Source organism: Diaporthe amygdali (genome assembly GCF_026229845.1).
Source record: "Diaporthe amygdali strain CAA958 chromosome Unknown NODE_33_length_508711_cov_65_296071, whole genome shotgun sequence".
In the NCBI taxonomy this organism is placed as follows: domain Eukaryota; kingdom Fungi; phylum Ascomycota; class Sordariomycetes; order Diaporthales; family Diaporthaceae; genus Diaporthe; species Diaporthe amygdali.
In genome coordinates, this window is record NW_026517053.1 from 172,588 (window position 1) to 189,623 (window position 17,036).

At 54.1% G+C, this 17,036-nt stretch overlaps 5 protein-coding genes across 5 annotated transcripts; 2 read left to right on the top strand and 3 right to left on the bottom strand.

Annotated features, from left to right (window-relative positions):
* Positions 1-1,337: 1,337 nt before the first annotated feature.
* J7T55_002257 (uncharacterized protein) lies at positions 1,338-2,898 on the top strand (the record flags this gene model as incomplete). The annotated part of the gene is made up of 2 exons (XM_053132788.1): positions 1,338-1,406; positions 1,564-2,898. 2 exons carry the CDS (start codon positions 1,338-1,340, stop codon positions 2,896-2,898), a joined length of 1,404 nt encoding a protein of 467 aa, XP_052989228.1.
* A 2,042-nt stretch (positions 2,899-4,940) lies between these two features.
* On the bottom strand, positions 4,941-5,287 carry J7T55_002258 (AN1-type zinc finger protein TMC1; the record flags this gene model as incomplete). The annotated part of the gene is made up of 2 exons (XM_053132789.1): positions 4,941-5,012; positions 5,141-5,287. 2 exons carry the CDS (start codon positions 5,285-5,287, stop codon positions 4,941-4,943), a joined length of 219 nt encoding a protein of 72 aa, XP_052989229.1.
* A 4,083-nt stretch (positions 5,288-9,370) lies between these two features.
* Positions 9,371-10,872, bottom strand: J7T55_002259 (sglutathione dehydrogenase; the record flags this gene model as incomplete). The annotated part of the gene is made up of 5 exons (XM_053132790.1): positions 9,371-9,591; positions 9,690-10,330; positions 10,451-10,586; positions 10,700-10,779; positions 10,844-10,872. 5 exons carry the CDS (start codon positions 10,870-10,872, stop codon positions 9,371-9,373), a joined length of 1,107 nt encoding a protein of 368 aa, XP_052989230.1.
* Positions 10,873-11,797: 925 nt separating this feature from the next.
* On the bottom strand, positions 11,798-12,792 carry J7T55_002260 (uncharacterized protein; the record flags this gene model as incomplete). The annotated part of the gene is made up of 3 exons (XM_053132791.1): positions 11,798-12,072; positions 12,170-12,343; positions 12,729-12,792. The coding sequence occupies 3 exons, from the start codon at positions 12,790-12,792 to the stop codon at positions 11,798-11,800; spliced, it is 513 nt and encodes a 170-aa protein (XP_052989231.1).
* Positions 12,793-14,501: 1,709 nt separating this feature from the next.
* J7T55_002261 (uncharacterized protein) lies at positions 14,502-15,541 on the top strand (the record flags this gene model as incomplete). Its single annotated transcript, XM_053132792.1, has 4 exons — positions 14,502-14,517; positions 14,582-14,774; positions 14,833-14,940; positions 14,998-15,541. The coding sequence occupies 4 exons, from the start codon at positions 14,502-14,504 to the stop codon at positions 15,539-15,541; spliced, it is 861 nt and encodes a 286-aa protein (XP_052989232.1).
* Positions 15,542-17,036: the final 1,495 nt, after the last annotated feature.

Consider the following 17,036-nt stretch of genomic DNA (forward strand, 5'->3'; position numbering starts at 1 on the left):
ATTTACCGGAAAGCACAGGCCTGTGATATCTTGAAATATTTCAAACGGTGGTGAATTGGTCTGCAAAGTTGAACCAAAAACGATAAACTTTCAAGGTTGGCCTGCCTTCTCTCTAGTCGAGCAGTACTGATGTACGAGGCGCGGCGAGGCTCAGGTAGGTGCAATGGATCTACGGCTGGGCGCACATGCACCAGTTGGAGTGCAGCGAGCCCCACTACGCTGGTCACGAAGTACTCACTGTAGGCTGCAAGGGCTTATGGAACTTGGACTCTACGGGAGCTTCCTCAGACGTGCAGCAGTTTGCGAGTTCAACTTACTTGGGCAAGCCATGGACAGCTCCTGATTGACATGATATACCGATGTGTCATCTGCTCTAATAAATTCTTCGCAGAACTCAAGTTGGTATAAAGCTTCACAAGAGGGGCCTCGGAAGCGGCACCGGAAAATGGCAGGCTGAGAACATCTGGGTGCGTCTCTCAAACACATACATTTGCATCATCAGGGCAGCCTGGTTATTTACCTACTGCAGTACATAGACTATATGTCACATGCCATGAACAGCTCACAGAAAAGACCGGAGGAGACATCAGGAATGAGGATGTACACATTGCCGGGAGACTTGGAGGCTCCTCGCAATAAGTCTAATACCGAGGGGCAAAAAGACGCTGAGAGTCAACTTGGAAGACATCACGGTTCTCTTTGATGTCTTCGTGCCCGGACACCACTGCGAACTTTACAAGACAGGCACATGCTACTCGTGAATGAATACGTATCTCACTGTCCCCGACGTTCTCGACGGTTTCATACGTCGAGGTGAAGTCTGCAGGACAAAGGAGCCGAGGCTTCAGCAGCCACGACGGCATGCATCCGATTACTCCGGTACTTTCTTGACAGACTACGTGGTCCTGGGCTCTGCGTTGTAAACATGGATCTGCCTGGCCAAGGGACAAGAACTTACTTGCAGCAATCTTGGCTCGAGCAGGCATCGAGCCATCTTCATCAGCCCGCGGTGGCTGAGTTCAATAGAGCCAATGCTGTCAGCAGTGAACAATTGCGCACACCCGTTGATGCCTCTACGGGCGTGCCGACGGATGTGTGTAGTGGTCGAGTATTTGAAGACGATGCACCAAGCATGCGGCTTTAGCGGTGTTTGGCGAGCCCGGAGATCCGCAATCCACGGACCCGCCTGAAATTGAAACCACTGCGCATCATTATATCATGTCATAGACTCGACGCTGGCCTCTCTGTCCGGTCCATTGACTCTTGTTTGATCTGTCCCGATCCCGACAACGACGCACGCAAGCCACAGCGACTGCGACAGCGACAGCGACGACGCCATGGCCGATCATACCGAGTACAGTGGCGGCACAGTCGAGGCCGACCATCTCTGCGTGCTGGTGCATGGGGTAAGTCTCTGACCTGTCCCCTATTTCAGCTCTCCAACTCGCCTTGCGCTGCGCATCCTACGTCATGCCGCTTCCGCTGCGACCGTGTCGCATCCTTGCCTTGCCCATCAACAAGCAACCACCGTTGGTAGTGCTGACACGGCGGTCAACTAAATAGCTATGGGGCAATCCGAATCACATGAAGAGCATTGCGAAGGCGCTGCGCGCCAAGTACCCTGCCGACAAAGTCAACATCCTCTGCGCTAAACGCAACAGCGGCTCCTTTACCTACGACGGCGTCGAGCTTGGAGGCGAGCGGCTATGTCTCGAGATCGAGGAGGAGCTCCGTGCCATCGAGCAGCGCGGCGGCAGGATCGCTAAGCTGAGCGTCGTCGGGTACAGCCTCGGAGGGCTCGTCGCGCGCTATGCGATCGGCCTGCTGTTCGCAAAAGGGGTGCTGGACGGGCTGGAGTGCAAGAACTTCACCGCCTTTGCCAGCCCCTTTATCGGGGTGCGGACACCGTTGCACGGCTGGGCGAACCAGGTGTGGAACACCCTGGGCGCGAGGACACTGTCCATGTCTGGACGACAGCTGTTCGGAATCGACAAGTTTCGCGACACCGGCAGGCCCCTGCTCGCGGTGCTGGCCGACACCAACTCCATCTTCATCAAGGGTCTGGCCAAGTTCCAACGACGGACACTCTATGCGAATATCACGAACGATCGAAGCGCGGTGTACTACACAACTTGCATTGCAAAAACCGACCCCTACACGGATTTGACGAAAGTGCGGGCAAACTTCGTCCCAGGCTACGAAGATGTCATCCTCGACCCAGTATACCCAGTCGAACATATACCACCGCATAAGTGGAAGAAGGATACGTTCTCAGAGAAATTCAACAAGGGCCTATACCGCATCCCCTTCATGATGGCACTGGTAGTCTTCGTCCCCATCGGCATCGTAGCCTTCCTAGTCAACAGCGCGATCCAGACAGTGCGCAGCTCCAAGCGCATCGCACTACACGAGAACGGCGAGGCCGGCATCGACATCTCCGAATACCGCGTCCCACTCCTGATCAACGAGATCCGCGGGGCGGTCGAAGACGCGTACGAAGGGCTCAACAGCTCCCAGCACCAGGAATACCTGGGCTCGTCCGACGACTCCGAGAGCGACTCCTCCGAGCCCGACGCCGGTTCCGCCTCCACCCCCTTGCTGAGCGAGGCCGAGCCGTTTGCAGGTCTCGACAAGGCCCGGGCCCGGCGCGCCAGCGAGCGGAACATCCTGCGCCATGAGCGCAAGCAGAGCCAGCCCGGGCAGCCCACGCTGGCGCTTGCACCAACCCAGTTCGAGATGATCAGGGCCCTGGACAGTGTTGGGTGGCGCAAGTACCCCGTGTGGATTCACAAGAATCGGCATAGCCATGCGGCTATTATTGTCCGCATAGAGAAGGAATCACATGACGAGGGGCACATTGTCCTGAAGCACTGGTTGAACGAGGAGTTCTTGGTCTAGTCGTGCTCTGTGGAGCAAGTGCTCTGCCTCCAGGCCGGCGAGGCAGAGTCCCCTCTCAAAGTTCGCCTACTAATTGCTGGAAAGATTTTCCCAGGCTTCGAACTTGTGGGAACAGTCAAGGTGTAAGATCTTATGTGAAGCTTAGATGTTTTTATACCCTCACATAGGCGCGGAGTGCGGCGTTTCGTTCGGGTTATATCATTTATAGACATAGTGTAAATATTGTAAATAATGGAATCTTTTCAATCGCTACTGCAGACGATCTCTACATACCCCCCATATACCCCCCATCCCTCCCACCTGTTCTATTCGCTTTTTCTCCTCAGGAATCAGCTTACAATGGATAACGTGTGTAAGGAACAGTCCGGCAGCAGATCCCGCTCTGGCCGTCCCGAGGACATGGTTGGTTTCACGGCTCAAACTTAGACACGAACAGTTGCTCGAGAGGTGCATATAAGCGCTGCCGCAAGACGAGTCAACTGAAAAGCTTACTGACGGCAGGCTGCACCTCGAGATAAACCTGCGGATGGCAAACCTTGAAGGACCGCCGCACTGCATTGGCAAGACCGTCGAGCTTCTCAGCCGCACGCCCTCTTGCCGCTGTGCTGCCCGTGAGCAGTAGTCATATTCCTGGCCGCTATATCGGGGGCAGCAGAGCGTCTGATCAGTGTCACGCGCTTCATCCCGGTTTTTTTTTTCATTCTTTTTTTTTTTTTTTTTTTCAAAATGGTTCTTGTCTCTAGTGGGTTTGCTTCTTTTCTACGTGCGTGAGACATCCGTCGGCTGTCAAACCTGCAGCCTACAAGCAGAAGCTGCAGCACGCAACACATGCAGCCTGCAACGAACGGCGGCGGCGACGGTATGTCGGCACTGACTCGCGGGAGCCCGTGGCGACGACCTCGGTGTCGGATGACGCATGCATGCATGCACTTTAAGTGATGGGCGGGCCGCGCAGGCTCGGGTGTGACTGGCTTGGGGCGGGAAAAAAGGAAGGAAAGAGGCGCCCGCGAAAAGAGAAAGGACCGGGCCAGAATAAGCCCGCTGTCTCACTCGTTTGCATTGTGCTGTTTTCTTTCTTTCTTTTGAATTGCCCTTTCGGCATTGATCGCCCAAAAACTCTGCTGAAACCGGCCCAGTGTCGTGTCACCTTTTTGTCTGCAGAGTGGACAGGTCGATGGCCGAGGGACTAGAGAACCACTTCCTCCACTTGCGATGACGTTTGCCAGGACAATGTTGGCCGTCAGCCAAGTTGGACGCTGTTGGGGCTGGCCAGGTTGGGGAAGTCGGGTCGCCATGACTCGGTCGCATTCGCCTCCCGGGGTCTTGCTCAGTGACGCGGTCCGAGGTGTTGGTACTGCGTGGGTGATACGATGTCGGAGATACCGGGGGACGGGCCATTGGGGCCAAGGTCGCGCGGGTCAGTTCATCAGTTAGTCACGCCACGGAAGAAGGAAGTTCTTTCTGTTCGTAAGGTTTGTCTGAGTTTGTAAATGCCACCAGAGTTGCTATTTACAAGTAGTACTTGGCCCCAAGATACAAGCTTCGCCGAAACCGAACCAAAAAAGACAAAAGCCGGAGGGAGCCCAAGTCAGCTCCGAAACACCCAAAAAGGGGGAGGGGGGCCGAGGGCCCATCCACCCCGAAGGAAGCCCGTCGGTCGCCAAGGCCGCTGAATATCATGAAAGCAGTGCAGATGGGACGACGACCTCCATTGACGCCATGCGTAAATAATGTGACTTGCGTGTGCGATGTGTGATGTGATGTGATGTGATGTGGTACAGAGGATGTAGGGGATTTCGCCCGATCCAGAATGATATGGTTTGCTTATTAATTCCTGCTCAGAGGCCGGATTTGAAGAGTCGGCCGCAAGGTGTCGGCCGCATCACGATATGAAGGTGATCGACGAAGACTTGGTATAATGGCCACGAAAAAGGTTGTCGTGTGTGCATCGACGGGGGTGAGACAAGACGGATACGTCTGCTGTCGGACTCGGTCTGGGAATGCACGTGCCGTCCGGGGGGTGACGTGTCGCTGGGAGATGCCTATATCCTGACGACTTGGGTGCGCTCCTTGTTCAGCTGTGCTGCGTTCTGCTCGTGTGCCTCCTTCTTGCACTGGAATGGTTGGGAGTCATGTTAGCCAGTGTCCTTGAAGATGTTTCAAAATCGCCGCTGCCCAGAACCTCGTCTAGGCCAACAAGCCACCATTGAGCAGTTTCAAAGGAGACCGGGTGTATACTCACGTCCTCGAGGCCCTCGCACTTGTGGTCCTCTAACAGACGGTGCTTGCCGCAGAAGTGACCCTGGCAGAAGCCACAGTCACCCACGATCCTTTGAGCGAACTCCTTGCAGGAGGAGGCGTCACATCTGGGCTTCTTGCTGGGAGCCATGTTGATGTCTTGGGATATCGATCGATGGAGGTGATGAAGGAGTTAAGTGCAGCGGATGTGAAGGTGGTTGAGTGAGGCGGGTGAGCAAGACTTGTGATGTCGTCAAGTCAGAAGATGTAAGTTGCAGGTAGAGGTAGAGGTCCGAGTCGAGTTCGTCAACCGAGGTGGCGTCTTGATGGACAGTGACTGTTAGTAAACAGGAAGATGATAAATAGGAAATGAGGCGAGGATTAGGAATAGGCAAGGGAGGAGGAAATTGGCAATGTTATGTACTCACATGATGGGGAAGTCTGGGTGGGAAAGGAAGATGCTGGAAAAGGCGGCCGGGGAATCCAGGGGCGAACCAGGGATTATAAGTGAGCAGGCGGGCGAGGCTGACTTGATTCAGGTTTGGGGCTTTGCTTTGACGGTCAGAGACGGTGTTGGTGCACCAGCGTGGTATTAAATTAATTTGTCGAACGAGCAGAGTTCACTTCTCGAATTGTGCAATGCCCCGTGTGTCACGGAAAGCGAAGAGGGCGGCCGGGTGGGCGTTGCGAGATGAGGTGCGTCAATGACGAGGCAGAAGGCAAAGGCAAGCTAGCTGATTGATGATAGATGATGACAGATGGTGAGGCTCCGCTTTCGGGGTAGTCGGACACGATGAGGTCAGCAGCGAGATGCAACTGGGCTGTGAGACGACCGGGAGAAGGAGGAAGACGACGACGACGTGGACCGTCTGTATAGTACGAGTACACGGCAGCACCAAGCAATCACGACAACAGCAGCACGGCAAGTAAGTCAGCAATAGGGAGGAGACGAGGAGGAAGAAGGGATCGTGAGGAACAGCCCAGGAGTCCTTTAATACCTAACCGAGCCGGGCCTTCGAGCGGTGCCCGTCAGATCAGATCGGATGGGTTCCAGCTGACGAGAGAGTGTTGGAGCCTGCAGGCGCAGGCGTATACGCAGGCGTAACCCAACCCCGTGTGGCTCTCGTTCCGTGCCACGCAGCGCATGCAGTGGTCCTTCGGGTCTGGCCTCTTCAGACCAGTCCCAGCCCCAGTCCAGTTTTCCCAGCCTTCCCAGGTCCAGGGTCAAGGTCAAGGTCAGGGTCCAGCAGCTGGCAGACAGACAACCTTTCCTTGGAACATTGAGATGCCGGAAACAGGGGGGGGGGGCGCAGAAGGGCTATTCACACACCCATCACTCTCGCTCGCTGACTTGGGCTGAACAAATGACAGCCAGCACACATCTCGCTGCATGCGAAGAAGTGTCCCGTATGGTCTATGTACCAAAGTACCCAAGTATCCGAGGCCCCACACCCTCCCGGATAGCCACTTGCGCCGTCACGGCAGCCATGTCCATGTCCATGTCCATGTCGGTCCATGTGGACTTTGCCGCATCTCTAAAAATGCCATCCATCAATGCGCCCTTGAGAACAGGACGAGAGGCCAAGGGTGCTCTTGCAGCTGGCTCGGAAACTTCCGCACTCAGCTGCACATTGGCAAGGCCACAGCCGGGGCAGACTAACTAATGCTGGGTCTCTGAAAAAAAAAAGGCAGGCAGTCAGTCCTTCATTCATTGCCGGCGCTCGAGTCGACGGCAGAGCATCGCTAGTCAACTCTCAACCCATCACCTTATGAGCAACGTGGCGTGTTGGGAGCCACTTGGAGCAAGATCCAATCCGTCCCAAGGCTGCCCTGCAAGCCCGGCATGGTTGGTGGACAACGGTGACACACGGCCGCCATGCTGGCAATCCTGCAGAAAAAGTGCTGCGCTGTGCTGCGCTGTGCTGCGCTGTACTGCTCGCCATCTAGTGGAGTGGCTGGGCCATTTGCTGGCTATCGAAGATCGCTAGCGGTGGCGGTGATGGATGTTGCCGATTCCTTGCCCTGCTTTGTTGACCGTATACTTTGCATATGCCCATATATACCCCTGACATCCTCACCGCACCAACCCAGCGGACTCACCTAGCCATCTCGTGCCGGGAACGTCAACACGGGCTCACACATTCGCTATCTACACGGACACGAGCGCCCATGTGCGTGGCATGCCGTGCACAAGACATCATCATGCCCGATGCTCCTAGCGCTGTGCTTGGTTCTACATGCACAGGGGACGACGATCTCCCAACTTGGACTGTCACGCCGGCGGCACTGATATTACGGATGTTCATCGGCATTTCCTCCCAAGATGGATGCATCCCCTGACTAATAAGATGCCCACCACAGGACGGCCTCACTCCCGCCCTCCCTTCACCCCAACAGCCCACCGAAAATGCACAGCGGGCGTCCCCGTCCCCAGACAAAAGGTCCAGTTTCACTAGCCCACAGGGCCACCAGCGTAGGGCCCCTTCGCCAGGGGACAAAGGCTACCGCCCTACATTCAACAACCGGCGGTTTCGGTTTCCGCAGAACGGCCCAAGGCCGGCCCAGTCAATGGCAACAGAAAATGCCGTGGATCGCGTGTGCCTTTGTCGTGGGAGAGGAAGGGCTTTTTGCTCCCCGAAACAAGATGGCGAGATCTGCGGCTCCGGCGTTTTGATACTCGCACCCTCCCCTTTCATTGCCGCCGGGGCACCCTCCAGCGGCAGAGGTGGCACAGTGGGTGGATGCACCTCTCGCTAAATTCGTGGAGAACTCCTGCAGCGCAACCTTGGAGCCGGGGCCCCCATCCAACTGAAGACGGGCCACCCGCGCTCAGTCGGTCATCAAGTCACAGGTCCAAACTCTCCGACTTGCCCAGATGTGATTATGACACGAATCACACGGCGACACGATTCGGCGGTTCGGCCGGACAGGCTGTCTGTCTGTCTGTCTGCCTGTCTATCTATCTATCAGTGACTCTGCCTGCCTGCCCTGCCTGCCTCGTGGTTGAGTTCTTGCACTGGGCAATGCTCTACATGCTGTCTGGATAAAAGGGCACCAATCTGGGCCTGCACCCGAGCGACGTCGACTGCCATCTCCCGAGGAGCCGGTAGCCGGGCGAAGCGCTGGCCCGAAGATCGAACCGGCCGACGAGGCCCCACCGTAGTCCTGCATACATCAGGCAGATAAGGAATCGGCCGCCCCCAGCTGTGGCCATGTGACCTTGTTTTAGCCACCGGCTTTGTCCCTACACTGGATGCAACGCCGCCCGACCGACCGAGGCTGCCGCCAGTACTGAACCCGTCAGACGACACGACAGTCGAGTGCGTGGGCGATGACCCCAGACCTAGCAGGCTGTCACTACGCCAGCCGGAGACGTGGCCGCATTCGCTAGACATGCCTCCCGACATGCAGGACAAAGAAAGCCGGCGTCAATGGTCTTTCGCTCGCCGGGCTTGAGTCTCGGCCATTCCATGCGCTACAGCACGATGAGATGTGTAGTGTGCAGGGACTCGGGTTGTTAAGGGCATCGGAGTACGGACGATTTCCGGGCCTGCCGGCTTGCTGGGGAAACCACTACGACGGCAATGCGTCGACCCAACTTCGTTCTTGTGAGATCGACACGATCTTGAAACCACGACCATTGAAATGACCTGCCACGAGTAGAGGGTGCCGAGGACTGTGTGCATCCACTACACCCCAGTCTTGGAGCCAAAGGCATGGTGGCCGTCTCTTCGACAACTTAGCATCTGAGGACCCTGATGGTCAATCGTGCGAGATGGCTCGTATAAGTTCTAGGGAATCGACTTGGCTCCACCCAGATGCAAACCTGTCCCGTCGTCTGTTTTGCAGGGCCGAGGGCCTTCATCGCATTGTTTCCATTTGCCTTTTCCGTGAATCCCATGCTGTGTACAATTTCGCCTTTTCGGCCTCGCCTCTCAGGCGCATTCTCAACCCCAACGGTCAACATCCATCTCCTGGAATCCGGACTTATTCACTTCCCTACGGATCCCTAACAGTCTATGCTGTCCATCCATTGCAACTCCAAGACTAGACAGACGCATTTCAAAATGCTCTGGTTTTATTTGTTTTTACAGGGAAGCCCTGATCCGACCTTGATAAAGCAAATTGCAATGAGCCACGGAACCAAGAATCTCTCGACGGCAAAGAGGCGTGGACAGCCCACCATGCCTCTTCAGGAGCAAAGAAAGATGAGCGGAAAACGCTGGGATAAGGACTACCTACCCCGCACATCCACGACAGCCCGGATACAGTCGCCGCTTTTCATGACTTCGAATGAGGTATTGATGTCGGCCAGCTTCTGCCGGTGGGTGATGAACTCGTCGACCTTGAGCCGCCCGTCGAGGTAGTCCTGCACCAGGCCCGGTAGCTGCGAGCGGCCCTTGACGCCGCCGAAGGCACAGCCGCGCCAGACGCGACCGGTCACGAGTTGGAAGGCTGTGGGAAACGGGCACGTCAGCCTTTTCCTGGCTGGTGTTGGGAGGATAGGAATAGATTTGAGCACATGGATGAGGGGGTGAGTAGGGAGCTCTCACGTCTTGTCTGGATCTCCTGCCCGGCAGCCGCAACACCGATCACGATGGATTGGCCCCATCCCTTGTGGCACGCCTCCAAGGCGCTGCGCATTACATGGACATTCCCGGTAGCATCGAAGGTATAATCACATCCTCCATCCGTCAGCTCGATGAGCCTGTCGACGACGCTGGTGCCCTCGGGCAGCGTGGACGGGTTGAGGAAGTCGGTCGCGCCGAACTTCCTGCTCCACTCCTCCTTGGCCGGGTTGAGGTCCACGACGATGATCTTGCCGGCCTTCTGCGCGACGGCGCCCTGGACCACGCTCAACCCCACGCATCCCGCGCCGAAGACGGCGATGTTGGACCCCTCCTCGACGTTGGCGGTGATCCGCGCCGCCCCGTAGCCCGTGGTGATGCCGCAGCCGAGCAGGCACGTCTTTTCCATCGGCGCGTCCTGCTGCACCGCCACGACTGAGATGTCTGCTACGACTGTATACTGCGAGAAGGTTGAGCAGCCCATAAAGTGCAGCAGGTCCTTGCCCTTGCATCGAAACCGCGACGTCCCATCCGGCATCAGGCCCTGGCCCTGCGTGGCACGGATCTTACCGCACAGGTTTGTCTTGCCGGACTTGCAGAATTTGCATTCCTTGCACTCTGGTGTGCTGTTGAATGCGCCCACGTCAGTGTCCAAGGAGTTTTCTCGGTATTGGAATTATACTTGGCGGCGATGTGAGGAGGGGAAGGGGTGGCAACAGAGTCAGTACGGGCGGAGCGCAACTTACTACAAGGCGACGACATGGTCGCCTGGCTTCACGCTGGTGACGCCCTCGCCGACCGATTCCACAATGCCAGCGCCCTCATGCCCGAGAATGATGGGGAAAGCTCCTTCTGGATCTTTGCCCGAGAGAGTATAGGCGTCTGCGGTAGGGACCTGATCAGCTCGGTACAAGCCGACCGACCGACGACCGACCAATTTGTCCCTTTCCCTGTCGTCTGCAGGGCGCGGGGGAGAAATCACGACATATGCTGACCTGTATGACAGACCCCCGTGTGGTAGATCTCAATACGCACTTCATGTGCCTTTGGCGGCGCGACCTCGATGTCCTCGATGCTTAGCGGCTTGCCAGCCTCCCATGCAACGGCGGCTTTGCAAGTAATTGTCTGACCATGCTCACAGGTTAGCACGGCGGTTCCCTTTCTTCATTTTGATATTTCGTAGCTTCAAGAGATTTGGGCTCGATCCTTTTCCTTGATCCGAGGCGTGTATCTTGCCGGAAAACCTCCCAAAGCTATAATGTCATCTGGTGGGGCGGCATTGCTCATATGAGCCGGTCTATCCATACCTTGCCTACAGTCGATGCCATCGTAGTCGGAAGTGAGTGAATTTATGGAATTTGATGGATTGGGATGCACGAGCTCGTGTGGTTTTGCTTCAATTGTTTGTACTCATCCACGTGGGAATCATGCTGAACAAAGCTGTCTTATAGCTAGCTTCAAAGCTTCCCCACACAGTAAGAGAGGGGCTGGCACCTGTCAGGAAAGCTCCCAAGACGCCGAGCCCCATCAATTGTTGGAGTTCAGCCAGATCGCCACCAGGCACAATTCGGCGATATCACGGCATTGACGGAATGTGGATTAGGTTTCCCCTCGTTCCTAGGCCGCTCCCTCCCAGACTTACAAAGCCTCATTTTGCCCAGAAGAGTGTATGCGAACTCTTGATTTTGAGTAGTGTGTTTGATTCCATGGTTCAAGTGGTGCGGAAATGATTCGTGAACTGTTCCCGTGTACCAAAAGAATTACCCCTAGGTTGACTTTGATTGGCTAGTGTACAAAGGGTTGCTTTGCAACTGGAGCACCACCTTTTGTTTGTGTCTTTCTTCCTCTCTGGTATATCAGACTCAGCGTTCTCGGTTTCGAGCCATCTCCTAATTCGAAGACTAGCGCAAGTGCAGAACCGCATGTTTGCAGCTGTGTCACAATTGAACAGCCTGTCAGTCCAGTCTAGTGCTGTGGCCGTGTGGTATCACCCAAGATTTCCTTCCCAAAGTGTCTTTGCCTCCGTGACTCAAACAGGGTAAAAAAGACGGGCTCTGTTTTGTGTGGCTATGCTGAAGAGCACTGTGGGTTGACTAGGCGTAAGGAGGCACATTGGGGCCCTGACCACACGAGCGCTCGGTGCTGGCAGTCGGGTCGAATGGGTTATTTCTGTCGTCGGAGCCAGAAGTTCTCGAAGGGCCGCCTCGAATGTATGGAGGCGAATCCCACTTTGGGCAGGATGGCTGGGACGAGCCCTTCCACTCCGCAAATGCCTGCGCATTGTCATCGTACTGGTGGCAGTGAGTCAAATTTGGCATCTGACCCTGCTCGGAGACGTGGACGCTGTTGTCATTGGGGAGGTCAAGAGCTGGGGAAATTGTCAGTTAAAGCCGTTGAACGGCGCAAAGAGATACGGCGTGGACTCTGGGTGATGAAGGAGGGCATGTGAAAGACGCGTTACTCACGGCCGGACTTGGGATCATGAGAGCCCTTCTTGGGGTTCTCTTTGTGGTGCTCCGTGAACTCTCCCTCCCGATGCTTGACGCGCTCTAGGTTGTTCTTGACAGTAGAGGTGAGGCGATCAGCCTCGGTCTTGTCCTCAGGCTCTGTGGCCTCAGTCTTGGTGATGTCGCTACCGTCTTAAGTCGAGGGAAGTACTGTCAGCTCCATAATTTTCCAGAATTTTGCACCAAGCACCAACCAAATGTCCTGAACAGTGCACGGAGTGTGCATATGTCCTGGGCAAGCGATAACTGAGCAGTCGGCTGGGAGTGTAACCATAAAGTACACCTGACCAGTCAGGACAGGGAAGGGGAAGGACTCTGTCACCACCACCGCCATTCACAGGTTGCATCATCACGTTGTGAATGATCCAGAGCGGGGTCACGATTGCCACAGGGCAGGGGAAGGTGGATAATTGCGATGACGAACGCGTAGTGGGATATCGTGACGGGCATGGATAGGCTGTGAGTTCCAGGAACCAAGTCGTGAGAGATGAGTGAAGAAATCAGACGGGCTGCTTACCAGGGTCGCTCTTCTTGGACTCGCCGGCCTGGCTGGCAGCACTAGAAGTAAGAGTGGTCGTCATGATGTCAGAAAGTATCAGCGATATTTCTGGTAGGTATTGGGTGGTCAATATCGAGTGATGTTGTTGTTAAAATGAAGGGTAGTAAAGGTTAGGGTGGTGAGTGACGAGGTGAAAAGGGATGGGGAAGCTTTCTGCACAAGCGCGTCTCGTAATAACATCTGTTCAGCACTGCAAGGCCACCAAAGTTGAGTTGTACTCACAGAGAAATGTTGGCACAATGGATAGGATGGCATTGCCCTTCGTTGTCCAGGAGTGGGTGCTCTGGGCCTCTGGGTATGAAGCAAAGCCCACAAGTCTGCATGTGGTACCAGCTGCAAGCTCCCTTCTGCGCTTTTCGCTCTTTCCTTGTCCCCCTCCATTCAATTGATCCAAGGAACTGGCTTCCTGTCTATGATTCGGCGCTGTCACAAGTATCAGGCTGACAATCAGTCAATTATTTCAGCACTGAACGCGTCCATTATTCCCCTTTCAGACTTTCAGAGCGGCCCGCAGACTTCCACCACTCTTAGTTGTACCCACCATACTTACATGTGGCAGAGAGGAAAACAGATTACTTACAATTCTACCTGGCCAACAGTAATGGCAATTCGTAGGGCAAACTGATCTTACTTACAATAAGGTATCCACAGTCTTGAGACTGATCCAACCACGTCACAAAGAACGACTGCAGGACTACCAGCTTCGTTGTGACACAGGGCAGGATGCATGCATTGTTTTTTCTATTTGGTGGCAATCCAATACAACAATCTGGAGTTCTCTCAAAGCTCAGTTTCCATCTCTCCCTGACCACGGACAGATGAATTAGCTGGCATGGTTTCATAACAAGTTCAATTTTATTCAGTGAAACAGATCACTGGTCGCCCTTGTCTCTGCTTTGAATGGGAATACTCGTTGAGTCTATCTGACTAGGCTTGCTTGACTCCGGGTGAAGTTCTCGCCAGGGCCACGAAGGAGTGGGCCAGGGCCTGTGAGCCTCCGACAGATGGAAAGCATTGGATAGACGTACCACACCAACATATTCCTAGGACCGCGTATGGCTGTGGTTCAATTGCTGTGGGTCTCCACGGATCGAGCCGAATACCTTCTTCGTAAATACCCTGACCCCTGCATCAACGTCAAGGATAAGTTCCATCTGAGCAGGCGGAGGCGGACCCTGCAACGACTCTTGGCTCCACACACCTTCTCATTTCCAGACCCAAAGAAGAGGTCCTCACAAAGACACCTTACATTGTGTTCGCGAACTTCTCTCAGCCAATACGCAAAATGCAAAAAGGGTGTTTCAATTATACTGTTGAGGCCACAGGATTTGAGCCGATCGGGTGCCAAATCTGCACGATTGAGTCAGGGACCGTGTAAGTGGACTTGCGCGGATATTTGCATCTCTTTTGAGAGCTGCAGCCTACTCGAATCGGCAATCTTCCCGGCCGCGGGCATGCGGAGCCCCAGTCTGATGGATTCAATGTTACGATGTAGAGACTGGAAAGGACTGTAACGTACGGTTGCGAATCGATTTGATAAAGCTGCTGTGTCGCCTTTTGTACCCCCAGATCTATTGCTCGTCGGTTCTAGCTACTCTTCTTTCTGTTTGCATTGCATCCGCTCAAGGTGCGCTGCTGGTGTTCTCAGTTTTCCATCCGACAGGCTCCTTGCGCCAACAGTCTTTCCATTGGAATCGAGAACACGTCCGCTCTTTACGGCCATTTTGGAAGATGGGAAACAGTCAATGTAAGCCATTCCTGTAAAACTTGCCAGAAGAACTTGCATGACATTATATACTAACATAAAGCAGCAAACACGAGTTCCACCTCCACGACCACGGTCACCCAGGCACAGCTGCAGAGCTTCCAGTATGTTGCCCAATATGCATCAGCCGCATACTGCAACTCTGCAGACTCCCTGACAGCAGGGACCCTGGTCTCCTGTGCCAACGATGCTTGTCCAGACTTGCAGACCAACCGGGTATTTTTGGAAGGTATCATAGAGTAAGTAAGGTGCCTCGCCGTAAAGATTTCCATCAATCCCTGCTCACACTGTCCGCAGCGCCAATGACGGTACAGGCACTGCTGGTTACGTAGGAGTGGATCCCGTACAAGAAGTTATCATCGTCTCTTTCAAGGGAACAGACAACGGCGCATCTTTCGCCTATGAGTAAGTTTAAACTACAAGATGACAATTGCACGGATGAGTTACTAAATTTGTCTGAAGTCTAGAGGCTATCACCACCGACACTAACTTGTGCGATGGCTGCATGATCCACGGAGGCTTCGCCACCTCATTCGATAATATGCATCCAACCATGACCAATCTTGTCAAATCTGCCCGTGAAAGCTACCCGAACTATGCCATTATCACCACCGGTCACAGTCTGGGCGCAGCCATGGCTACCATGGCCGGCGCTTGGCTCAGAGAAGATGGCTATCCCTGTGACATCTACACGTACGGGTCGCCACGCATCGGGAACGAGAAACTGGCCGAATATATCTCGCAGCAGGCGGGTAACGAATACCGGATCACGCACCTCAACGACCCCGTGCCGCGTCTGCCTGGTCACTGGCTGGGATATAGGCACACGGACATGGAGTACTGGCTCTCCACCGGCGAGGCTACCACCGTCGACTACAGCGTTTCCGACATTAAGATCTGTGAGGGAACTTACAACACCAACTGCAATGGTGCTGGAACTATAGGGACAAGCTATACTCCCCACGGATACTACTTCCGCCAGATCGGGGCTTGTAAAAACACCTAGATTGGTGTTGGCATCACCTCAACCACCAGTATATTGCGACTGCGAGACGAAGACCATGCTTCAGCAGCTGGCTCTCGTCCTTCATTCGTCCGTAATGACAGAACTTTAGTACTTAATCATAATGTGACTCTACGCCTTCATCTTGATGAACCAAGCCTACGTCTCCGATATAACCATGGCCAGGAGAGCCATTGATAAGAATTTTGAACTGCACATTGCACATGCTGAACAGGCAAATTAGTTTATCCATGACACATCTTCCATTTTCTTAGTCAGATGAACGTATATGTCCCAGTGATTCCACAATCGTACATAAATGCTTTGAGCGCTGTAGTTATGGGAGGAGTACTCAATTGAGAAACGCCACGATGGGCCTCAAAACGCTTAAATGGCCCTGATAAAGTGGACTTCCCCCGCAATTTACGAAGTAGCGCGGTACCTTAAAATCCGAAGTGTATATTGTAGGCACCATCATGCGCAGATTTCCAAGACACAGAGTCGACACTGCCTGAAGGTACACACGTTGTCTCTCTCCGTATCGAATCTGGAGCGACTCGTGAGGGACAGGTTTTGTCGATATAATTTTGTCGATATAATTTTGTCTCAGGTTGAAAACTATGACAAGATTCATGTATCTCACCAAAATCGAGGCTTTACAATGCTGGCAGTCAAGACGCCATGCCAACCAGACTATTCTCTCAAGCCTTCATCACCTTAATCGCACAAATTTGCTAGTAGAACGTTCTAAATCTGTGTAAATGTGTTCTTCTCGGCTGCATGTGTATGCATGATGTTCATGCCAACGACCAATTATTAAAAAGATTTAACGTCGGTCTCCACAATTTTCATGCAAATCAAGGAGGCCATCAGATACAACTTCGCGGATGCATTCATCTAGTGATGTCGCTAGAAGGTACTTGAGATTACCAAAACTGAACTATAAGGCGTTGAAGATGAGACATGAAATTAGTTCACCTCGTACGGGATGGTGACGTCCATCCCCAAAATTCGTACTCAGCTTTCGACGGGCCAGTAAGAAGCACAAGTTGCACTAATCATGACTTGGGGGCGGCCAACAGTTGCATCACCCGTACAATGCTACAGATAGTGAGATGTCCAGCCAATTTGAATCAGGAAGCTGTTTAGTGAGGACTGCGGGAAGCCGGCACAGGATGTGGCATCCAAGAGCTGGGCAGGGGCCGTGGAACGTGATAAGTGCGAAGCTTTGTGCAATAACTCCCGTGATGTGGCACGCCCCCGGCGATTTGGGTAGCGCTGACAGTGGTGGAATTCGCTAACGCATTTGACAGGAACCGAACCTAGATCCACTAAGAATTGTGTGACCATTGACTGGTGTTGTGATTTCTGATAAGGGTGCCGTTCCGTGATATAACGTCCGGGCCGGATAATATTCTCAGGAAATCCCATCAACCAGAAGCTTAGAAGGAGGTGCCCGTCCCGTGCCAAGCACGGGAATGACCCACGGCCCCAGCAA